We start from the raw sequence: 26,131 nt of genomic DNA on the forward strand, positions 1-26,131 counted from the left end.
GAAAATGGTCAAATATAGCCATAGTTTTCTTTAGATCTATGTTACAATTGTTAGTATTCTTGCATTTAAGATACCAGTATTCCCATAACTTAGACAAATGGAAAACAATTTGTCTTAGTTTGGACAGAAATAGAGTTAATATTCCTTTTCAGGGACTAGATGAGTGCTGTGTTTTGGATTTAGCTTTGGGTTTGGTATGGGAAGAATGCTGATAGCACACTGATGTTTTCAGCTGCTACCGAGACTTCAAGGACTCTCCGACTCCCCATGTCCTGCCCGTGCGCCAGGGCACAGGGAGCAGGGAGGGAGCACGGCCACAGCACCTGACCCAAACTGGCCAGTGAAATATTCCATATCATGGCACGTCATGCTCGCTATATAAAGGAGGGGTGGTTGGGAAGGAGCTCTCTCTCGCTTCTGGGATTGCGACTGTGGGATCTTGGTATCTCGGGGTCGCTGGCCGGGAACGGGCTGGGGATTGGTCAGCGGGTGGGGAGCAATTACGCTGTACATTGCCTGTTTATATATTTCTTTTTGTTTTCCCCCCATCATCGTTATTGTTTTCGGTTTATTGCCATTATTAAACTGTTCCTATCTCAGCCTGTGAGTCTCCCTTCACCCCTCTAATCCCCTCCGCCATTCCCAGGTGGGGAGGGGGAAGGGAGGGTGATTAGCTGCGGGGGTTGGTTGCCGATCAGGCCCAAACCACAACACAATTCCTCACAATGACTGCGATCAAATGTGGGAACATTTTCCCTGAGAAGCTGTGGGATCTATTTCCCTGGAGATAGTCAGGCCTCAGCTGGGGAAGACCCTGAGCAGTCTTTTAGGACTTGAAATTTGGCCCTGCTCTGAGCAGGAGCCTGGACCAGGTGAGCTCTGGAGATTGCTTCTACCTCAACTGTATTTCAGGATGATCAGGAGAGCTTGTTTACCCCACTGTCTGCCAGCTGGAGGGGAAGGGGAGCTGTACACAGCGTGCACTGCACCCACTGTGCCGTGGCAGCCAGCACACTCTCATTTTAAAAGCACTTGGTCTGAGTTTTGTAGGCAAGAATAGGCATTAGATGAACCCATGAACCAGGGCTAATAGCAGGAGGTGAGACATCCATCAGGCAAATCACAAACATTTTTTTCAAGGTACCACAACAATCCATGGCTATTAAAGATAACAGAAGGAAGATAGAGAAAGAGCAGCTGTCTGACTTGTCAAGGAAGATATGATTTGCTCCAGGACAGCCGATATCAATAGTTATTTGGGAGCCTGAAATGCAATGTACTTGTGTTAAATTGGAATCTTCCCCCTAACCCCCCCAACCCTTATATTACAGTATGTTTCAATAAAAGCCAATTTACCTGATCCTGTGGCAATGCACTTTTAGGTACGGCTCATAATCTTCACAAGGGCAAACAGAGGTTGTGCATTTAAGCATGTCATCCCACATTTCCAGTCCTTTAGCCTCAGTACACCATTATGTTCAAACATACTCAAAGATTTAGACAGGTGGAAGTGTGCCTTTGCGGCTGCTTGTCTGCAATGACCTTGTTATCACACCACTGTGTTCTAGACCATCCTTGGGGTGCCATGTGTACTTTTATGGAGAGACCTGGAACTGGCTGTTGGGATGTTCCTTCACAGCTCTTACTATTGCTGGGGGGCCACTAGCCAATGTCAAGTGGAAATACTATGCAAATTGAATGGGGGGCAAAGTCCAAACACATCTCTATTTGTATGTTGGTTTTAGTCAGAACATGAAAGTTTCCTGCTTTCAATCTTTACTGTCAGCAGACTATAGCAAGGATGTTTCCCAGCCTTAGCTGCCTGGGGTCCTGAAAAAAAAACAGCATTGCTTTCTGGAGAGAAGCATGATCCCACTTAGTTCCTCAGGAGGTCCCAGAGGTCTGGCTGGTCTGATCTCTCAGCCTGATGAGACTCATTTCAGAGAGAGGAAACCCCACACATTCCTAGGCATCAGAGATTTGCCTGGTCACCACTTGGTAGCGGTTGGCCAAGGGGACCCTGGCCCCACTTGACACCCTTTACTTGCCTTCTTCCTGTGACTGTGTTTTCCATGGGGATCCTCCAGAGCTCTCACTAGGACAGCTCTGGATTTCTATTTGGCAATGCAGGAAGCCATTCCAATCCAGCCTGGTTCTGGCAAAAACACATTCATGACATTCCTATGGAGAAGAGCTCTCCTTTCTTTTCACAGTGAAAAGAAGCCAAATGCAGTGACTAATTTTTTTATTAATTAACTCTTGCTACTATCTGTCAGAATCAGGTGTTGATGGCTCTCTTGGATACCTATAGAGAGTATTATCTGGTAGATTAGCTTTACCTGCCATCAGCAGGAATTCCGAAGTGCATGTGGAGAGCACAGGCTCCAAGACAGCAGTCAAGCTATCACTAAAGACAGAGACACAGCTGCAGCACTCAGGCCTCTCCGCACTCCCACACCTGGCAAAGCTCCTCTTGCTTCCAGTCTAAAGCTGGAGGGTTTTTCCAGGGTTGTTTTTTGTTTTGGTTTGTTTTTTTCCAGTAAGTTTTACTTCCCAGTTTATTCTTATTAACACTTTCCACTGATGCCACCTGCAGAGATGAATGGCAAACCAAGAGCATGGGTGATGAAGTTTATCTTGTAACTGGTGTTGAATCTAAAATCAGGCATGAATTATTATTTACTTTCTGACATTGTGATGGTGCATCAGAGCTCAGCCACATGGTACTCTGTAGGTCACAGTCCCTCTATATTCCTTGTGCTCTGCAGAGCTGTTCAGCTCCCTTATGCAGGGTTATGGTTTTGGCTATGCATGTCATAATTGGAACAAAGTTGTAAAAATATCATTTCAGTCCATTTATATCCCAGACAGGTTTTGACTCGAAAAAGCAGATACAGACTGACCAGAAAATAAGAACGGCCATCGTGATTCAAACCACAGGTCTGTTTAGCCAGTGTTATATCCTCTGTATTTAGCCAATATTGTGGTTCCTCATCACATTTCTTAGATTTCTAGCATTTGTGTAGAACAGCTTTGGTTCCTTTCTTTGCAGCATGTTTGGACAGCTACTGAAATGTCTTCCTGCTTTTCCATCTCCTATTTGTTTATTTCTACCCTCCTGACTTATCCTTCTATTGAAGGATGTTTGTCTCAGTTTTTAATATGGTCACCCCTCAACTGCATGCACATAGGCACCTGAAAGCTTTGCCCATTCCTCAGCTGAAAGGTTATTCACAAACTCCTTGATTTTAAGTGACATCAACATCAATCTTCACTGAGCAACCTGATCTAGTGAAAGATGTCCCTGCCTGTGGCAGGGAGTGCTGCACTAGATGATCTTTGAACATCCCTTCCAACCTAAACTGTTCTACAATTTTATGATTCATTCTGTTATGAGCCAGACAATGTTCCTTCTATGTGTACAGGCTTCCTTTAGTCTGGAAGTGTAAGCAATTAATGATGAGTCTTAAGCCTTTTACCTTATTCCATCTTCTTGGTCAAGAATCCATTCCAAACTTTGTGAAAAAAAAATCCATAGGTTTACTTAAAACCCAGTAAAATATTTTAATGCTATTACCTTTAAAGCATCATAATTTTTCAACACAGGATTGTATTTTCTTGGAAAGTGAATCAATGTTTCCTTTTAATAATCTCTTTTAAAAAATGGACATGAGGAAAAATATTTGATTGTGTATGGGTTATTTGTCGTACTTGCCAGTTTTTGAAACAAAAATTAAAACATAAGCAAAGTGACAGGATATATAAAAACTGACAGCCATCTTTAATTTGACCGTTCCCAGCTATGAAATCGCATATTAATACTGTATATAAGAAGGAGATGTATTGCTATTAAACAACCATATAAATGCTTGCTAAAATGACAGCTTCAGTGCCATGCCCAGCTGCCAATACCACTATGCAAAAGATGCACAGAAAAAAAAGATCTACTGGTGCCGCTGCTCACATGGGTGGGCTTTGTTTTCACCACATTTATGCTAGAATTTCAGTAAACAAATCGTCTGACAATCACATTAACTGAGAACAGTTTTAAAAGTGTCCAAAGGTACTCTATCCACATGATTCGAATTGACCTTAATGTGTGCTCCACCACATAAATATCACAAGAGATTTTGAAAATTTAACTAAGAAATATAAGTACTAGATATTTTCCAATAGTTATGAAATTGAAGGGATCAATCTAATTTTTACTAAGTTTCATAAAGTACCTTCCATTAAAATTCTTTAGTGCACTGCATGTTCTGTAGTAAATTACACAATCAAATGCCTATTTGTCACAAAGTATTTATGAAGTTACATGAACCTATATGAGAGTAAAGGTGTGACATGATGAAGACCTCTCTTGCTGGGAAATTTAGTGTAGTCCTTAGAATGCAGCCCTGCAAAAGCTATTCTGCCAGGGAGTGAGGAGTCTAAGAAATGCAAAACAGAGCTGATGGACACAATTTGGAGATAATTAGCAGATTGACTTTCCATGATCAGCTAATTTTATTATCAGTTAAATTGTTTGCTTCTCATTGTATTTCACCACCCATGCATCTCTAATAACAAATAGTTTTAATAATTACAAGCAATACCTGCTGTGATATGAATAGGATGATATGAGCAACAAAATTACTATAATCAATCAGCAGCAGCATGTTGTTTAAATTTGCAGAAATACAGGAAATTCTGGGGATCACTGCTGCACCAATACCCCTTATATGATCACAAAATGTTACACATTAGCTGAGAAATGTAACAGCACTTGCCCTTGTGAACTGAGACCAGCTGAAATGCATTCCACCACCTTAACCAGACAGTAGTTTTTGAGGATGAGATTGCCAGGAAAGATTCACATATTAGTTTGCGTGGGGATGATGGTTTTGTGCATAACATATAGAGACAGACAGACATACCAACACACAGATTATCTGAAAACTTGCTGATGCCTTTCCTTGACAAGAAAATGCTGAACAAATACAGTTGCTCCATGTTCGCTACCTTAACAGCAACGGTCATAAGTGTTGTTTCTCTTGGTTGTAGTGGGCGTGTTTGAGCAGGAATGCTTCTGAGAAGACAGGAATGGATAGAGATATCACTGCGCTGACAGTTGCAGCCTTTGCTGGGCTGAAGTTTGCATATCCTTGCTTCGCTGAGCTGACAGCAGGGAAGTGGGATGCTGAAATGACTTGAAGCTGTTGCTTTCTGCTTTTATTTGGAAGAAAAGGCTGTGGGATTTATTGTGCTAACATTGCACTTGTGTGATTCTTGAGCACGGTGGTGGTAAGCAAAGCACACCTAAGAAACCACTGTAAAACTAAGCTGGGCCACAGGACGAAGAGAAAGAGTACCTGAAGCTATTACTATGCTTGCCTTCACTGTAAGAAATGACAGCTGCTGAGAACTGCAATCTGAATGACCAGCCCACCTGAAGAATTGCAGCTCTCAGCAGCAAGCCTGGGACAAGCAAGGCCCCAGCATCTCTTTACATGACCCCACTCGAAAGGCCCTCTGGCAGCAGACCAAAAGATATTTTGCTGCTTTGACCCTCCAAATGCTAGCACAATCACCTGGCTCTTTTTTTGTCAGGGCTTCTGAGGAGGGGCCAGCTCTAGCCAGGCCCCTTCCAGTTACCACCCACCTGGCCTGGCGCTGCACTGAGCTCCTGAGCCCCGCTGGGCTCCCAGGGGCCAGGCCACCAACTGTACGCTGCTTCCACCTCTCACTAAGTCTTTAGGGCACAGGGCTGGCCCTGGGAAGGCACTTGCTGGATTCAGGATCATTCAGCTAGGCTGTGTTTTTCTTGTAGAAGGACCTTTGGTATGGTGTAACAGGATATTTAAAGAGTGGGAGTGAGGTCTTGAACTAGATCCACATTTTTATGGGAAGTCAGTGGGAAGAGCAGATCCAGTGTGTCCCGTTTGGTAAAATTTCAGCAGGCTACTGAAATGGATATTATTTTTAATGGCTCCATACCTAGGGATAGATCCCTTTTCTTTGTCAGCTTTTCCGAGTATTTTCCCTGATTTGTTTAATTTGTAAGCTTTCCAGGGAAGATCTCTGACCATGTGTTTTACAAAGGCACCTCGACCTCTAGTTGCTATGGGGACACAAATAACCACTTTCTTAATGACATGTGGAATTTAGAAAAGGAGCTATTTGATCATAAGCATCCATTTCTTCCTTTTGGTTTTTGAAAAACATGAATGCATCTAGCTACAGCCATGCTGCTTGCACAGGGAGAGCAAGTGGTGAGCTGGCTGAATTGATGTCTCCAGACATCAAGTTAAGTTAAGACCATGCTAAGACCAACAGTGTTAAGGACAGGGTCTGGCTAAGTGGAATAACAGAACAACACACACTGACTACTAAGCAGGTAAGTCCCAGTGTGAGGAAGTGTCTGCTTCCTTTTTAGCTGTCCATTTGATTGTTCTCGTTGGCCTAAAATGCTTAAAATCTGTGAGCATCCATTTTTCCTACATAAAGTCATGTAACTGTCACCCTGGCACCTCCACTGAAGCCCCAAAGTGCCTGATCCAGAAGGTTTTTCAGAGCATACCTAACATCTCTATAGCAAAGAGTATTATATTGCATACAATTCCAGCATCCATTCACCTTAACAAGTGTCAGAACTTTGCTTTTCTTGCCCAGGATCTGGAAAACATGATAGTCCTGTCCATATGTTGATTTCTGGAGGCAGTTTATCTGCTCTGACTGTGCCCAGGTGTGGAATTCCAGCTCGTGAGACTCTGCACTGCACCCTGGGTCACAAATTCAGCCGATTGCATTTTCATTTAAAAGACTTATATAAATGTCTGAACTCCCTGAGGAACAGAACACTCCTCTCTTCTCATCTTTTATTTTCCCTGGGGAAAAAAAAAAAAAAAACAAAAAAACAACAAAAAAACACAACAACAAAACAAAAAACAAACAAATAAACAAAAAAAAAATCTCAGACCTTAGCTATATTCTGATCGGGCTTAAGCAAGCATAGTTTTTCTTGATGAAGATCAGTTGTTATTAGTGATAAACAGAGTATTATTTGTCATTTAGAGGTCAATTTATGTCAGTAGAAGATTAAGTTTTCAATTTTCTTCCTGAAACACTGAAACCTACTGTGGAAATCCAGATGAGCAAAACGCATCAGAAACTAAAAGCAAGCAAGCATGCCGCATGTAGATGTGTATTTTAATGTTTTTGCTACCTTGTTTCTCCTTTCCACTTCCAAAAAAAAAAAAAAAAAAAAAAAAGAAAGGAAGAAAAGCCAGCCGTGTGCATTTCAATTTTCTATGTAGCCTGCTGCAGAAAGTATAATTAATTTTGATCTTTCTGTGTGGATTTGCATTTAAATTAATGTGCGTGGGCAAAGGAAGGGAAGGAGAATGAAGCTCACCATTTTTTTTTTCATCAATAATAACCATTGAGCAGAATACAGAGAAACAAGAAAATAGATGTTCTGACAAGCCTGGAGCTTGAAGCAACGTTCCGGTAAGGGACTGCCTTTGATGGGTGCAGGAGGTGCTGAGTGTGGGGCACAGCGCACGCTCAGCTGGGCCTGGAGCGGGGTGCCTGCCAGGCTGGCTCCCCTCGCGTGGGCTTCTCCCCCTGCGTGGGCTTCTCTTCTCCCCCTGCATGGGCTTCTCTTCTCCCCCTGCATGGGCTTCTCTTCTCCCCTCGCGTGGGCTCCGAGCTGCTGCACAGAAGCATGCTCTGCTGCTGCCGGCGGGTGACGGGCAGGTCTCGGTCATTGAGGCTAGACTCTGTGTAATAGGTTTGGGGAGTCTTTTGACCCCTGGGGAGGGCTGCCTCCTGTGATCCACGCACTAAAATAGCACCGAGTTGGCTTCCTGGTTGCAGACGGTTGTGTTCCGGGTCTGAAATGTCAACCCCAGTTAAAAGAGAGAAGAGTAATTTATGCTGATTGAGGATCTGTGTTCTGGCAGTTATCTTTGTCGTTGATTCTCCTGTCTCTACAAGTTCAGAAAGGGTAACAAAGATAATTGTTGAGGTATCAGGGGGATGTGAGAACTCAAGCAGGATTCTCTTCCTAAATATAAACTCTATCAGTGAAGCCTCCATACAAAGGGTGACCCAAAATGAGAAACTGTATGTTAAGGAACATGCATTTGCCAAACTAAATTTATGGTTTAGGGACTAAAAATATCCTTCCTTCTCTATCTGCCTGTCCATATTCTAACATGGGATTTTTAAAAACTCATCTTAATGTTTGGTGGGTTATGAAATTGGTTGCCGTCTATCTGAACCTTTAACTGCTCAAATACATTTACTGGTGTAGCAGTAGTTAACCCAGCCAAGGTTTTCACAGGCAGCAAAGCAGAGCATTTAAACACAGGTATCTGACCATCCTTGTGTTCTCAGAAAACAGAAGCAATAAGATATAAAGGCCTGTTTTAAAATGTTGCTTCTTTTAAAACCTTTGCTCCTGTTCTGCCTGTGCCATGTTCTGAGAGAACAGGCAGTGCTGTGCCTTGCAGTGTTACAGATATGCTGTGTTTCAGGACACTCATAACCCAGGTCATTGCCTCCTCACTTCAGAAAGCTCTAGTTAGGATACTCCCCTAACCAGCATGACTGCTAAGTACGTTTAGGTAGCAGCTCTCCCCAGAGATGCACGAGGGGCAGGGAGCAGAGGACTGCCACACTCGCTGGTTTACCCCACACTGCTTGCACACTGTCTGAATGTGGTACGGCACCGGCGCGCGTTACAGCAGGCTGGGGCTCTGCTGATTTACGTTCCAGCATCAGATAGTACCTGGTGCTCCAACAAGCACAGCTGATAGAGCAAAGATAACTCATTTACCCCTAATAGCAACACGTGTTTTGTATCAAATGGCCACACCAATGCCATCAACAATTAACTGACTGCATTTGAACTGATATGATTTCTTCCTTAGTGCAAATTAACTTCTCATCAAATACATCAGTAAATTCACCACACTGAAAATTAATCGCCACTAATAACAGGGCTAAACTGTAGTTTCTCCACAAGCGGTGAGGAAAAGGCAGCACAGATCTGCCCTGCTTTGGCAGCAGATCAGACACTATAGCATGTGAGCCAGAGGCTCGGTCGTGTTACCATGTCCTTCCTGGGAGAATTTTATTTGGGCTGGTTTAATTCCCCCATCCAACCACTTTAATTGGGTTGAGCACAGGCTTCAGTGCCTCAGAAGCACTGCCATGAGGACTGGGAAACTGTTCTTCCCATCTCAGCTCTACGACAGAGGACGAATAATTTCCCCTCTGCATATTGCAGTTCCTCTGCTGTGAAATGAGGCTATAGTACCTCTCCAGCAAATAGAGACATTGTGAGGATAAACAGCAGACAAGGTTGATTCCAGGTCACCTCCTGTGCATGCTGTGAGTGATGCTCTAGCCCACATGGAGAGCACAGGACTAGCCACCCCAAGCTCTCCCAGCAGGAACTGAGCCCAGACAAGCTGTCTGCACATCAGCCACAAGGCAGTCGTGTAGGAAGAAGCATAACATGCTTAAAACTGATCAGCAAACTGCTTTTCCACAGTTACACAGATACAGCCCATGAGGGACTTGATTATGGTGATATTGCTTGGTGAGTATGTTCATTCTCAAACCCGAGGGATGACATTTCATCCCAATCTATACAGCAAACACTTAATGGCCTTTGAACACCTCTACTGATTTTCCTCTGTAAATGTTATAGCCACAACTCATCTAGACTGTTTGTGAACTCTGAACTTGCACTCTAATGGCAGAATATAAAAAAAATATATATTGCCTTCCCATTAGTATGTATTTAAACCGGGGCAACATATGTTGTTCAAAGCAAATAAACCACTGGCATAGCCTTCCGTTTGTTCTATTTCTGTGCCATTCAGTCCCAATTTTTGAAGTTGGTCGTCTTATTTGCAGGCAGAATTAGTTGAAAGTTTTCAAAAATATTTTTGATGCTGTAGAAACATGTCTTTTGTTTCAGAACTCAGAGTTGTTTATGGAGAAAGTGAGGTCATATATTTAAAACCCAGAAAAAAAACACTAGTCTTGTGTTCGGTGACTGGCTTACTGGTTCTTTTTCAGCCTCTGATTTTCCATTTACAGTTCTCTTTTTACTTTTTCTACCTCCAGATTTTCTTTCTAACCACATTTATGGAATAATTTAGACTATAAACTTTCTTTTCTTTTTCTGAAGTTTTGGTAACTTCTGGTTGGCAGGCTATGAAGTTAAGTTTACCTGACTTAAGAAAATCCAGTCTTGTTAACCGATGCTAGGCATGACTTAGCTTTCTGAGCTGGAAATCTTGATTGCAAAACATGGTGGCTCCTGCATTCATTTTGATGGGAAATCAAAAGTATGAGCCATATTACCCAAAAAACAAGTCAAAACGTAAATGTGCATTGAAAACGGGCTAGTGTCTAGATCACAGACTTAAACCCACATCCAGTATATGTCATCACAACAGCAACAACAAAATTGGTGAAGAAAAAATTAAGACTTTCCAAGGTATATGCTAAATAATGTAAAAGTTTATCTAAAACCAAAATGGAGCAAAGTATATACAGAAACACCCACCTTTCCCCTGGGCTCAAATGCCTGGACCTTTATGTGGTAAATCTTGTTTGGATCATACACGAAATGTGGCTATCCTCTGCCACACTCAAAGTTTGCCTCATATCAAGGCATCTAGCCAGTAATGAACCCAGTGTGTTTGGACTCACACAACTACTTTGATCAAAATGGAAAATTTGTGACAGACCTTCAAAACCTCAAGAACAGTGTCATTTTTTTTAGGGATCAGAAACGTTCCTTCAACAAAGGTGCTGCCACATATTCATCTCAGTGTAAATTAAGACAGGCCGTGGCAATGGTTAAACTAAACGATGTGTTGTCAACTTTCTACGTGGGAATACAGCAAACATGGCTCTTACCTAATGGATACCGGGGTTATTTCCAGGAAAAACAGGCTTGCTTTCCTAAAGGTAATCATATTCCAGAGAAGTCCCCATCTGCTCCTAGCTAGACATTGCTAAGCTTTCCACATTTTCAGAGGCCCCATCTATTTGTGTATGTGTTTGCTTGTTTTCAGATGTTCAAAAAAGAGATGAAAATAATGAGAAAGAGAAGGTAGTAGGTGAAACAACAGGTAGCCTCAGAGACTGGCTTCTCTTTCCAGAGTCTTTTGAGGGACCAAGAAGTGCCTATGCCCCTGTTTCTCCAGACATAAGATGAGGTGTTTGGGTCCTTCATTGAAAACTTTAAGAGTAATTGGTGGGGATAGGAATTGGTTTCAGTATAATACCAGTTGTTAGATCATGGTTGGGGAACTGGAAAAAACTAAATGCTAGACTGGAATACAGAGGTAGATGAACAACGGCAACTAACATCCATTAGTAGCAAAGAGAGCCAGATAGTTGTCAAGGCCAGCCCACATTTTGTATCAGCGTAGCTTGTGAGTGAGCTGCAGATTCAGTATGGTGAATAATTTGCAACAGCAAATATATTCAATAACATTGCAATTCGGGGACAATTTAGAAAAAGGCAGAACTCCCCTCTTCTACCTTATTTTTATTGTGAATCATTTGTTCAGCTTCTTGTCTTTGATGCATTGCTTTCATTAACTTGAAACAGTGGCAAATATCAAGTTTTGTTTGAAAGATTTCTTATTTTGATTGTTTGTAGAGTTTCTTTCCCTCCATGCCCAAACAGGAAAATAAATAAATAAACAGCCTACAAATATAAGAGAGAGAGCGCACGCACATGTAAACAAATGCAAAACAAGTTACCATCACAGGGTGACATCCTTCACATTCAGGTCTGAACAGCCTCTTGTCTTGCTCACCTGACCCTACCCCCAGAATTGTAGCTACTTGTCATGGCACACCTCCTCTTGGCCCTGCGGAAGCTGGGGGCTACAGAAGCACAGCCAGGGAAGCCACAAGACAGAGAAGATCTGGGGGAAAGTCTGAACTTAGCAGCTGAAGCCGCTGTCTCTTCTCCAACCTGTCTAGCAGAGGTGACACCATGGGCCTTGTCATTTTTTTCTCATGGTCTCCCAGAGTGTTCCAAGAAGGAGGTAGGTTCCTCTCATTCTGGCATCAGAGATGTGCTTCCTCTTCCGTTATCCAGTGCCTGTTGGCTGTCTTTCACAAGAAGTCCCTGGGACATTTCATGAAGACCCATTCCATGCAGCTCCTCGTAAGAGAAACTGTTGGAACTTTCTGTAAAGCCATCTGCCCAACTCTGGTGTCCAAAAGCACAGGGTCCCCTATGAAAAACCTGATGTATATGCAGAGCACGTTTAAAAGCCTGAAGTGATCTTGACCCTGCCGTTAGCAACAGGCATCTGTCATAATAATGGGCATGAAACTCTTTTCACAGTTGTGAAGACCCACTGGGGCTTTTAGTATCTTGAGTTCCCTGGATGGACATTAAGCCCACATGAATCTGGTGGTGAATACCAGGTTAACACTGGAAGTCTGTCTGTTCTTCAGACAAAAAATGTAATACTCAAGTTTAAATTGATATAGGAGCTGTTTAACAACTGAAACTACTTTGGCATCTTCTATTACCAGTTCACTAGGCTTTAATTCTTCATTTTACCTGAGACTAGATATTCCCTAGGGCCTGGATTACTTCTATGGGGCCTTGCACTGTCCTTTTTTCACTTGAGCCATAGGCACTAATATAAGACATATTGTAACTAATAATAGGCAACTCTGGTAAACAAATTTTGTTGTTTCTCATCTAGATCTGTCAATTAAATCTACTGCAAAGGCAAGAAAAGCAAAGAATCTATCTATGAAATTTCCTTTTCTTAATGAGGCATTTAAATAGCATCTCACATTTGTTCTCTGATTGTTTACATAGGATGTCATTTGTGATGCATTGTTAGAGCCCTGTAAATCTCAGCTGGGAACAATATCTCAGAGAGCAGAGAGGGCCAGTTCTGCTTCAAGCTACATCTCAATAGATTCGCTGCCTTTTCTTTTATTACGTTGCTCATCTGAAATGATATCTGTAATCCTGCTAATGAAATGCAATAACATCAGACACAGCAGCTGCCAAAAAAAAAAGAGTGACATAATGTGAATTTCTGTTAAAGTTTTTGAGTTGATCTTCACTTTTTCCATTGCTGGTTTAAATATTGCTGTTTTGTCTGAAGGTCATCTTATTTCTATGAGCATTTAATGGATAGACTGGCTTTTGTGTTTTAGACACCTTACTCCCTCTGGTTCAATAGGTCATTAGGCATATATTTAAGTCATTCTTTGTCCCAAATGTTTCTTATGGGATCACAGCCAAAACAGACAAAAGATCCCAAGATGGATGAAAGGCAGGTTAATTATTCTTAGTTTATAGATGAGAAAATGAAGCTCGATAGGGAGAAAGTGTCTAGCATACAACTCACCCCAGTCAATAGCATGACTCCCATTGGTTTTGAATCAAGTCTTAAAGACCAAAGTCTTAAACATCATATTCATTTCAGTGTGCATCAGGAGACTTTAAAAACCCCAGTTGGTCCTCTGGCTTTAATTGTTATTTTTAGAAGATCAAAATGCTTTAAAAATCTGACGCTTAAGGTCTTGTGTTACTAAGTGCACTGCTTCTAAACCAGCTGGGTTAGCCAAACCTCAACCATCATTTCTTAATTCAGTACATAAGGAAAATATTCTTTATAACCACATGTACATTTCAGAAGGCAAAACTCTAGGGATATCTGATCAGATGCTTTTCAGACTGATTTAATATCTTATAATGAAATTCAAGTGCTGTCCTGGTTGGGGCTGGCCTAGAGTTCCCGTTGGTCTGGCAGCAGGAGGAGCTGCAGCACCCTGAGAGCCCAGGGGCTCCCCAGGTCCCAGTGCCCTCACCTGTGTGCGGGGGCGGGGGGAGCACAGCTGGAGGGCTGGGCCCCGATTGGCCGATAGTCCATGTCATGTGACATTACACTCACTATATAAAGGCAGGAGTGGGCCGGGAGGGGCTGCCACTTCTGGGAGCGGTGCTGGGGGGCCTTGGTGTTCGGGATCGCTGGCCGGGAGCAGGCGGGTGGTGAGCAGCTGTGTGGTACATTACCTGTTGGTACTGGTGTCAGTGTATTGTTCTGTTACTGTTATTCAACTGTTTTTATCTCAACCCGCGAGTCTCCCTTTGCCCCTCCGATTCCCTCCCCATTCCCAAGTGGGGGAGGGTGGGTGAGTGGCTGCGGGGCATTCAGCTGCTGAGTAGGATCAAAAGACAAGTGCTTAGCAGAAGTGAACTGCAGGTGCCTAGTCTGATGCTTACTCTCAATATTAAGTCCAATTAAGTTGGGAGCAAGAAGTCAGAAGTCAGCACCCCAGCTAGAAATGTCCAAATACAAGTTCTGGGCTTTAGCGGTGTCAAGGAGACACGTGAGTCAAGGCTCATATGGGAGAGTTATGACCACAGGTCAGGATGCAAAATAGTGTCTGTGAAGTGCGTGGCACCTTCTGGAGGGCTGCCTGATGGCTACACCACTGTGATTGCAGCCGGAGCACTCCGTGCATTGTCTGTCCCTTCTGAAAATTGGTCAGAATTGGTTTTCTGTAATTCCAACAGAATGTCAGGAGGAAAAAAAAGAGATTTGGGAGTTTAAGGTAAACTTTTAGTCACTTTGAAGATGAAAATCATGCGCCTAACTCAGTTTGGCTTCTTCTTTCTTTTAACTGTTAGGTCAGTGATGCCATTCTCATTTCCTGACTGGCTATTACAAAAGAAGTGAAAGTATTCCAAGCTTTCACATGTGTGTTTCAATTATTTTGGTAGCTAAGCCATAAATTCAAGTTACATAAATCTGTACCAGCAGACAGACTCTTGCATTTTGTATAGAGAGATTTTCACAGATATGCCACAAATAAGCTGAGAGGAGGTCATCCTCCTGATAGTTCTTCCTGTGCAGATCAGAAATTAAGCCTACCAGACAGGCTAGCCTTGTAGCTAAAACAGCAGGCCAAGGCAAGAATTTAGGACTCTGTTCTGACATGCATGTGCTGCAGAGGTGGGAAGCAATTTACTCATGGATTAGATCTCTGATTGAGAGCCGGGGGGGAAGATGGCAGCAACTGGTTTGAGTTTTGTGGCAGAGGCTGATGCTTACTTTGCGCTTAGCCTTGCAAAACAAAAAGTAAAGAATTTAAGTATATGCAAGCCTCACTGTGGCACTAACAGGAAATTCAAGGAGTTTCTAATAAACCGAGTTGTGCTGACAGGCATAGAGAAGTAAAAAGAGCTTAGAATTGTGTCATTTGAGGGATACTGAAATTCATCATAAACTAGTCTTCTGTTGCTATCTGCTGTGTGACTAAGACAACAGAAAAATAAATTATAAGGCAAAATAAATATCATATTTCCTTCTAATCTAGTCATTTTCATTTACAAAGTCAACACAGATGAGTGAGCAATTTACCCAGATGAAATCACTGTACTTTTTCATAGTGCCCATTTGCAATAACTGCCCATCCCTAGTGATTCGCCTTCATTGTTAATTTCTAATTGAGTTGTTATGAATGCAGAGAGGGGAAAAATTATTGAAAACAATAGTTGGATGTCACTGCCAACCCAATGCTCTCAGTGAATTTGTGCTGGGGATGTAATGCTGGGCCTGTGAGCTCTGCAGTCAGACAGCCTGCACAGCAGGATATTGCCTGTCCCTTTGAAAACCCACTCGCATACAGATTTGAGCTGTTACTCTGGGCTAGCATGAACTACTTAGGATAAAAACAGGGAGGAAAGAGTTTGAGATTCATTAAAAGCCCATAGACTTTGTAGCTGCCTTTCTGTCCAGGGATTGCATCCAGCTCAAGGCAGCTCATGGCAGGATCAGATTATGGCCCTCTCTAATATTTTCCCTTTTTCAAAGCTTGATCTCCTAATATAGAGCAGAAGAAAGATTCCTCTGGAAGGATCTATGCCCTAGATATAACTTATTTGGGTCTCTCCAGTGTGTGAGACACATGAAGGGTTCCTAACTGATTGACAGGCCAAGACTATGAAGTCAGACTGGGAGAGCCATAAATAGTACAGTTCAGCTTCTCTGAGTCCCCAGCAAGTATATTCATTGGGCACGAGTCTCTCAGGTATCAAAATTGACAGATTTCATTAACTTTCTTCAACCTGAGAATCCAGCTGTAATAGACCATGTGGAGGAATCAGAGGAACTGCAGGTTCTCGGCAAGACTGTGTTATCAGACAGCCCTGATTATACAGAGGCGGTAGGCAAGGCACTGGTTTAGCAGTCACCATTCTCCATGGTGCTGCCCTTAATGACTACTCCCCACAGCATCCTTTCTCACGTCTCTGAGCCTTGCAGTTTAACATCACAGCCAGCCTCTATAAGGGAATTACGTGATATAGTATGAACAGTCATCTTTCCAGCAACAGCTCTGCATCCAACTCATGTTTTAGCACAGGCCTGGCAAAATATGGAGTTATTCTCTAAGCCCTTGGTCTTGGAATCAGGCTGCAAGCTCTTGGATGTCATTAAAAACAGCAAAGTTGCAGATTCAGAGCATGACAACCCTTAGCACACTTTTTGGAAAGGAGAAAAGAAAGAGGACCTCCTCCACTAAAGGATTAGTTTTAGTACCTTGTGTGTCTCAATCTCCTCTCACAAGGCTTGCCTTGTGATTTCTAAGCAATGAGAGATTCTTCTTCTTGCTCTTCACCAGGACAACTTGGCTTCCACTGTTCTGTGTTTAGAAGATCTGCTTCAGGGTTTTGCACATACAAGAACCTGTTGGTTTTAAGATCCTGCTCTCCTTCCAGCTGCTCAGGACTGGCTCAGCTGAGCACTAATAGCAGGCAACTGGGGAGAGAAGTGAGCTGGAGGCAGTAACAGGTCATTCTGAAAATGAAAGGAGGGAGAATGTGCACAGGCCTCCTGTGCAGCTGGAAAAGAATTGTGTGATATGGTATTTTTCCTTATGTTTGTCCTCTGAAATGGTAAGGTATCTCCTTGCATTAGGTGATAAAGATCTTATTCAAGGCACTTGGAAGTCAGTGGAAGAGATTGACTAGGTGAAATGGTGTGTTGGAAGGGCCTGCGCAGGAGCCTCTGATCTTGCTTTTGTTCAGGGAGTCAGACAGGGTACGCTCTGACCAGGTGGTCTGGAGGGTGATGACATCTAAGGGGTTGCTTGTTCTACTATGGCTTCTGGGGAACCCGCAGGATGAGAGCAGTAAGTAAAACCTGGCAGATTAATGCATCCTAACACACTGCCCCACAGCCTGTAAGGAGAAGTCTAAAAGAGAGATTGGTCCCCACCATGAAGAAGGAATAGCACTGTGTTTCTCCTTGTCCCCTCTCTAGAGGAAAGCAACAGAAAATATCTCAGTGGTTTTCCAAGGAGCGTAGTTCTTAGGATCATTATAGAAATAGCTGTAAGAAGCATTTGTAAGATGATATAGCAGACTTCTAAAGTTTCATAATGTCCAGAAATGATGCTGTTTATTCTTGAGTGCCATCTACTGACAATTTATTTCTTCATTATTTGCTTTCATTGACATTGCTTATTTTAAATGCCCTGTGTAACATCTGTTAGCTTAGATGGAGGGGCCTGCAATTTGGGAGCTGAAGGATTAGGAGTTTGCATTTTACTGGGACAGCTGGCAGCTTGTAATGTTCCTTATTCCATAAGCACCTCATTCCCCTCTGCAGACCTGGATACTCTACATATGATATTCTCTGTTCTCTCTTTGACTTCCCTTTTTCCTTCCATCCCTCAACAGGCTTTTTCCCATCTGCCCTTCCTCCCCTGCCTGCTCCTTCTGCCTAGAAGGCAATTTCTTGCCTCTCCAAGCTCACTCTTCTGACTTCAAAGAGTAGCTCTAGTTGTGCTACCTCTTTGTGCATGAGGTTGCATCCATGAGTTTGTTTCAGTATTGCTGAGACCTTATTTCCCTCTCTCTTTTCTGTTCTTCCTCTTCTTTCAAGAGCTTTTTCAGCAACTTTTGTGCAGTAACCTTGAAAATATTTAATGATCACTGGCTCCACTATATTAACTGTTCTAGAGGTATTTTATTTTAGTTATGTGATACTTGAATTAGCATTATTATTACAGTTTTTCATTTCTCTCTGTAAGATTTCCTCCCCCACCAGTCCCATACATTTTGCAAAGATAAAAATAAATTAAAGGTGAAGAGTTATTGCCAAGGACAAGAGCTTGTGAAGTTTAGCTTACAAAGTATTTCTTCTCCACTGAAAAGACAATCTTTATAGATAGAGAAAACACCAGGTGCCTAACTCATTATAAGAACTGAGAAAATGGGACAGGAGGCTTCCTTCTTATACGCTTAGTTTTTAGCTTGGTTTTACCTCTGCCAGATAGCCAAAGGAATGAGGGAAATAGTAGTAAAGTCACCTAGTGCATAGCACCAATCTGATTGAGGCTTCTTTGACCATACCTTAGATAATATAGTGTGATGGCCAGTAACACCCTGGCACTCAGCTGCCGCTCAATTTCAGGTAGAAAATATCAAGCAGTACAAGTGTAGGCATTTGTCCGCAACATACTTATGTTGTGGAACTCCTTCCCGGGGGATTTCGCTGAGGTCAAAACTGTAAGTAGGTTTAAAAAGGATTAGACAGATTCATGGTGGGCAGGTGTGATGTTTGCTAGTAAGCATGACAGCCTGCATCTAACATCTGTTACAGAAAACCCCTGTAGAGCTGATGGCTTGAAGTCTCCAACAGGGAAACTGCTGTTCTGTACTGACCCTGTTTGGTGCTGCTGGTCCCTGCCAGGGGTAGTGGCTACAGTGACCAGGGCTGATTCAAAACAGCAGTCTTCGGTCTGGAGAAAGCCCATGAATTCCCTTCGAAATGACAGTTTGTCTTAAATGGTTATTCTCCGCTAAGAGCTCATGGATCCTCAAATCTCCAGTGAGAAAACTGGGATTGCTCCCCTGAACTCAGTGCCACAAAAAGCACAGGGTTAGGGTTTGATGGGGTAGTTTCAGTAGAGACAGAGTTTTGCTGAAGTGAGGGCTGAGGCGCATTTCAGTATTTGTTCCTGGACTTCTAAGTCCATACATTCTGCCTTTCATATAAACACAGATCCAAACCTAATGTTTGACTGACTTAGAAACTACTTAGCAGTAACATGTTATATGTCACTTGCATCCCACTTCTTTTATTTCAATGATTAACAGACTTCTGTGCTGCAATTTAGAATTCCGCCTTTTTCCTCCTTTCTTGAATCAGGCAGTGAAAACTGATCGGTGACAGAGATGATGCTTGTGAAATTGCTGCACAGGGGTTCTTCTCACTGAAGGGCTGACAAGATACCAGCTGAGGAGAAAGCTTAATTGCACGGGTGATCAAAGGAGAATGTATGAAGACAGGGAGACTGTAAGGGGGTGTGCGTAGGAGTCTGTTTTAGCAAGAGATTATAGGGGAACATGTGAGTCTGGCACACATGAAATGACAGAAATAAATGCATGAGCATAGTACAAAATAGCACACTAACCAAAGTCATCCACAGATCAGCTTCAGCCCCTTCTCAGCTCTTGCCTAAAAGAACTGTATTCTATTAGCTGTCATCCTCCAAACTATATGAAGAAAAAAAAAAAAAAGTGAAGATTTGTTCTTTGCAAGTGGAAAAGGAGAAGCAGGGGGAAACCTCATGAGACAACACCATCCGGGCTGAACTGAAAAAGAGAGATCAAAGCAATGAGCTGGAATGGGAGAAAGGACACACAGGACACTGATATGGTATACTCCTGGGAATGGGAGGAATTGATGTAAGAAACTGAGAACGGAGAAAGCATTGAAGGCACATGCTAGCCCTTCTGTGTGCTATAAAATACTGTACTATCAGAGTTTCAGTTCACAATTTGTATGATGCTTTATTGTATTGCTTACTCTCTTCCTTTATACTTAGCTCCACTTTCATCACTAGGAGTATCTGAGGAGTGAGATACCTCTAAATATGAAAACAGGTGCCCTCAAAATGGCTTATACATGAAGTTGCACCATTTTTGCCCAAATCCATTAAAAACCTCATTACAGTTAAATTGGCATAAACCTCTATGTCAGTGATGTTCAACTGATTTAAGCTGCATCAATATAAATCCAGTTTCAATTGATTTAAGAGCATCTAGGCAGAAATGCACTGCATTTCACAAACTGATAGGATACCGATTGAAATATCAAAATTTATGCACTCAGTCTTTTCATATTCAGCTGTAGGGTTTTTGAACTTCTACCATTTTACATTTTAGAAGCCCTTACAGGGAGTGAAAACAAGTAGTTTTAGAGCAGTCAGGTCAGTAGCCTTCTGATTCATCAATTGAACCTTTGTGCAACCACAGAAGCCTTCAGCTTTAGTGTTTTATAAAATTCTAAGGACAGAGGAGACGTATAATATTTCTACTTACCCTACTCTGAACTCAGAGTATTAGCGACTGACTAAACCTTTTTTTTTTGCAAAAGGCATCTAGCCTTTAGTTGAATACACCCTTTTTTGTAAAAATAATGAAAGCTCATCATCTAAGATGCTCATTCCAACAGTAAGCCATCCTGCCTCTTGTAACCAAATACCTCATTCCTATTCCGAGTTTCTCTTCTGTTCACTTCCAACCCTCAATTCCTGTTGCACCTTTTTCTGCTCAACTACATACCACTGCAGTTCTAAGAAGTCCATTTCAAGCTAACATGCCTTGCATAGACCTGTACAACTCAAATGTGGGTGACACTCAAGGTTACCAGTCCTTATCACAAGTAGCATCTTATTTCCCACAGGCAGGAGTGGGAGAACAACATTTCTCAGTCTAGGAGTAAGGGTGGCACAGTTAGGATCTCTACAAACACAGATACAGCACTATTTTAGCATTTCAGAACTCAAGGAACACTATACACATACACACATCCTGTATGTTTCAGGTACATTTGGCCCCACTCCCCAAAATCCTGACCAGCAGTTCAGTGGATAAAGGTAAATGCCATCAAACTTGGTGCTCGGCTACTTTCATCATTCTTTCTCCCACCTTTCCAACCACTGCCCTCTAGCAAGGGCTGGAGGCATGTGAGTAGGAGGAGGCAGAAGGGAAGCATCCAGCAAAACTGCTCTGTTCTCTTACATGAAGAAAAGAAAGATTTTTGAGTATGATTGCTCTCATCTATTCTCATGTACAAGGTCCATATCTGCAGACTGTATATGCAAAAATTACCTTCTCCTCTCTTCATGGATATGAAAAACAAAACAAGTGCTACTAGAAGAAAGGGAGATTGCCTTGACCATTAAGGAACTGGGCATAGTTGAGTCAGTTGAGAAGTCTGTCAGATTGCCTGCATGATCACAGATAAGTCATTTAATCACTCTGCGTTCAAGTTCCCCACTCTACATGGTCTGTTTACGGCCAGCTTGAAGCAGTCTAATGTTTTCAAAGCTTATCTAATATAACACTTGGAGGGCAAATGCAGTTGTGATCTTGAATTGACACTGTGTAATGTTAAAAAGAGGATAGAAAAGTATTGTCCCTCATGGGCTGGCAGTGATAAATTATGCAGTCCTCTCCTTCCAGCCTCTCACATCTGTGATAGCTGTAGTAGAAACTTAATCCAAACACTGCTCTTATCTAGCACTGGAGCTGTCAAGTCAGTCTCAGCTTTTGTGTAAGACTTAATGAAAAATGAATCTGACAATTTCTCCAAGCTGAAAGGCCTCTAACCATGCCTCTGGCCTGCTAGCCATAGTACTTACATGCTTTGTGAAATTTGTGTTTCACATCAAGAAGGGTAGATGATGGAGGTACCTGGAAAAGAAAACAAAATGCATGCAGATTAATTTTTCCGTCTTGTTCACTCTGGGATCCCTTTTCCCCTCCTCTGATGAAGAGATGATTCAGTTTGTTTGTGAGTTTCTTAGGCAATAACTAAGCAAATCAGAAAATTTGCTCTCACATGTTGACACGTTATTAAGATTTGATTTACACATTACCTGGACCACGTTTGCTTGGCCAATGGAAGGGTAAGATCCCAAGGGTTGAGAGGAAAAGCTTCAGGCCCTGCCTGTGGCAGTAACTGCCCCTGAGATCAAACCAGTGGGACAACATCAAGGGTTGGCTTTAACGTTAGGTTCAAGCATGCAGAGGCATATCACTTAGAGGCATGAAAGGGTTTTCCTGAGGGCCTAGTAGCAAAGGTGGCATGTTCTGTCCTTTCTGCCTGAAATGAGTTTGCTTCTGCATGTTGTTGTACATGTGCACTGAAGCAATTCAAGTGTCACAGTGTTAGATGGCAGTCTGGAGGCCTTTTATGCTCTATTTTATTACGTACATTGATTTCTTAATACACTTTGCACAAAGTATCTGAGAAACACAGAATTTACTAGAGTGAAAGACTTAGAAGTACCTTGCATTTACAAGGAGAGGCAGTGGAACAGTTCAGGAAGTAGTATGCTGAGATTGAGATTGAAGTGGCAAGAGGTAAGGGTCTGCTCTTAAATAGAGCATCCCTTTGCAGCTGACATTGATTTAATACTCTGTTGTTCATTTAAGCACAGAGACTGAGAAGTATATTGAACTATGTCTTAACTATGGGGATCTGCTTTGGCTCTAGCAAGAGACTTCCTCACTGCAGTCACACAGCAGAATGCAGAAAAACACCTTTCCTGGAGACTTGAGGCACCTGCACAGCATAGGCTAATACCAGTATGAAGTGTTGGTGACGTAGCAGAACCCTGAGGAGCAGCAGAATTTCTTTGGGTTGACATAGAGAAACAGCCATGGCACCATTTTCCCTGTCTGGGCACTCATCACCTGGTTCACCCCATCTCTGTCTTCTAACCAGAATGCAGCAGTTCCCTGATGTAGCCTCCTTGGTAGACACAGAAACCCAGTAGTTCTGCTCTGCAGAAGCTTGTCTGTCTCTTCCCACTTAAAGATTTCTGTTGGGTTTACTGGGCAGTCCAATTCCTGCTTCACTGTATTAGTTAAAACTCATAGACTTAAGTATTAATCAACTTACTGAACCTTTCTGGGATCTTGGCACCATCTTTAGCCTGTAGCCCCACTTCTTCCAAATATGATTAGCGATATCTATCTATCTATCTATTTTACTTATTAGTGATACTAGTGAATTGTGACAATAACCACACAAAAAAATAGAGAAGGACATAAATTCTGCTAGTAGAGATCAGTCATCACCTTAACATAGGTTGTTTTGCTGAAAAGACTGGGTTTGGAGAAATACTGATGTAAGAAAATAAAATTGGTGACTCAAATGCAACAAATCAGTACAGAAATACAAGTTTTGCTCTTATATCATTTGATACCCCATGCAAATATACAGTATACGTGCCATCTTATAGCAGTAAGCCAACTTATTTCCAGACATAATATGAACAGGCAGAGAGCTAAATACAGATTTCAGTGATCTAAAGCTGTAAAATGATACATGTGCTAAATGGTATGTAAAGTTAGGAATTTTCCCTAGCTTTTTCTTTGGGTTTAGATGAGAATGCTTTCTTTTCCACAGTTACAGAGGGTTTTACTGGGCACTAGAAAAGTCCTTATTTGCAGTCACAGCAAATTACTTAAATCCTAATTTGTCTTTCTGATGCGCCTGCTAAGCAATACCAACTCCACCCAAATCAAGAGCTGTTCTCCTTCAAACTGATACACCCTTTCCCCCTTCCAAATATCACCAGGGTCTGTGTTGCTTCCCAACTATGTTGAACAGTACTGGGCCAGGAAGGGGACATGGAGTTCCAGGTAACAGCCAGATCCCTTTTCTTCCTAGTTACAGGGAACAATAGAAGCAGCCATCTTATCTTTATCAGTTCAAAAAGGAAAAAAAAAAATCACTTTTTATCTGTATTCATTGCATTTAAGCCATTCCACGAAACATCCAGTAGAACAGCACATCTCCCATAGTCTACATGTGCCTTTTCTTGTAATGTGTACAACCACTGTGGACTTCAATATGGGAGATAGGGGCTTTTTATGTTTTCAAAACCACTAAAAAGATCTGTATTTGCTTTCTCACACCTTCTAATGTCACACCTGTGAGGTCTGGAGCCCAGAACCCATCAGATATGGATGTAAGTGCTGTTAGCTAGCAATGACTATATGACACACAAGACTGCAGACCATAATCTGTCACATATCCTAGCACGGGGCAGGTGTGCAGGTTTTCAGAGCTGGCACTGCCAGCTCAAGGACAGGAATGGTCTTTTCCAATGTGATGGATGATGATCTGGCTTTCTAAATATAGCATAAGCCACATTACTGCAGGGCCTGCATCCCTACAGGAAATCAGCATCTTGCCATGCCGGATTCTGGGAAAGAGTAGCCAGGGCCAACCTGTGCTCTGGAGAGCTGATCATCTGATTATGTCAAGGGAAGCTGAAGGACTATTAAGCTTAGCACATTCACAGAGCAGTGCTAGCTCAAAAGAAAGCCCATGGTTTCCATCTCCTGCACTCCTGAGTATGTGTCGATTGAAGCAGTGCTGCTTTCAATCAGTGCAAAATTTCTAGTCCAGCCCTTCTTAGCAACTCTACCTTTACACCACTCTCCCATTTTTCAGCCTGAGGCTTTCAGTGATTTTTTTCCCTTCCAAATCCTGCTATGCCAGCCATCAGATTCATATCACCTAACTTTAGCTACCAAAAAATTAGTCTAAGCTTGTGTTTTAGGCGTACCTATAGAACCATTCATATGACTCGGGTGTTTAAAAGTTACTAAGTGCCTGCCAGGATCTGTGCTTACAAAGGCCTGCTGCCGCAGAGGAACCAGGGAGCATATCCTTGTGGTGTGATGTGAACCACCATGCACCACCTCCCCTACCTCCAAAGCTGGTGCTTGAACCGTGCCGCTGCAGCTGGAGGGGACTGTGCTCTGTACGACACTTATGAGAGAGGCAGAGCTCATTAGCAAGAGCACTGCTGTGCCTGAGTACATCCAAGCCGCTTTAGGCTAGAGCTGGTTTAAAGCCTGGCAGCTCAGGCCCATGGGCTCGGCTGGTTAGTCACAGTCTGGCAGCGCTGCGTGGCACCATGCCGTGCGGGCTTCAGGTGCCCAGGGAAGGGCTGGGGCACGCACCCAGACAGGAGGGCAGGAAGAGTTTGGTTTTATGAGCCAGCTGGCTTAGAAGAGGGCTCTTCCACTCGAGACAAACCACACAAGTTGAAAAATAACACAAATACCTTCCTCTTCGGAATGGGCTACGGCACCGGGGAAGCACAGTGTCCTTTCTCAAGCAGAATAACAAGGCTATAGCCGCAAAAGAATGAAATACATTTTTTTATGATCTTGATAATTTTGTGTCCTTTTTTTAAAAGACCTCATAAAACAAACGGTGAAGTTATAGTTTCTAATATTGATCAATGTGAAGATGGATGCTGAGACATCAGCTTACTACTAAGACTGTCCTCTTCGTAGACCATTAATTATCTTTTGTTCTTTTCACTGTACATCAATACGAGCTAAAGAATTGTAAGGACTGGAACAGCATCTGCTCTTACTACCCTTTGTGCTAACTGAATAAAGCACCCTGGAACATTTTGCTGTAATTATTAGTCTTACTCTCCTTTTATTCTTCTGAATTCTTTCTGAAGCGTTATAACCTTCCTTTTCCTCTATATCAGCACTTTTCAAACACGCAAAGGGAAAACAGTGTGAAAGACCACCCTGACTTTATTTAAAACAAGAGAGATTTCACTGTAAAAATACTTCTTACTTGGCACATATCTTCTATGTCTGATGGTCAAGCCAGTTTTACCTCCAAAATATAGGTAACTTTCTAGAAAGTTGCTATCTTGTGTAAGGTTCAAGACTACTTTTCTTCACAAAAAAGTGTTATGAGGAAATGCAGATTTTACAGTGTGGGTTGCATTCATTACACTTTTCATTCAGAAAAGGATAATTTCAAAACCTCAAATCTTTTTTTTCCCTGTACCTTCCCAGCAAAAATATATTTACTTTTCCATTTGAGGCAACTTTTCATTTTTTTAGGAATTTGAGAATGAAAGAACCTTCTGGCTCATCCATTCCAGTTCTATCCTTCCTTTATGCAGCAATGCACAAAGCATCACATTTCTTTTTAAGATTTAAAATACTGTATTAGTAACTTAGGCTGTGACTCAAGGAAGAGCACTAAGTGGAAGATATTAG

The 26,131-nt window shown here is 42.3% G+C and overlaps 1 protein-coding gene across 3 annotated transcripts in view; it reads right to left on the reverse strand.

Moving 5' to 3' along the window:
• The window catches only part of TECRL (trans-2,3-enoyl-CoA reductase like), a 103,813-nt gene that overhangs the window by 30,931 nt on the left and 46,751 nt on the right, over positions 1 to 26,131 (reverse strand). For all 3 annotated transcript variants that reach the window (XM_042797154.1, XM_032997870.2, XM_032997869.2), the window contains one exon: positions 21,718 to 21,769. In XM_042797154.1, coding sequence (XP_042653088.1) covers positions 21,718 to 21,769 — 52 coding nt within the window. The remainder of the gene's footprint in view (positions 1 to 21,717; positions 21,770 to 26,131) is intronic.

Source organism: Tyto alba, unplaced genomic scaffold, assembly GCF_018691265.1.
Source record: "Tyto alba isolate M040663 unplaced genomic scaffold, T.alba_DEE_v4.0 Super-Scaffold_23, whole genome shotgun sequence".
NCBI lineage: Eukaryota > Metazoa > Chordata > Aves > Strigiformes > Tytonidae > Tyto > Tyto alba.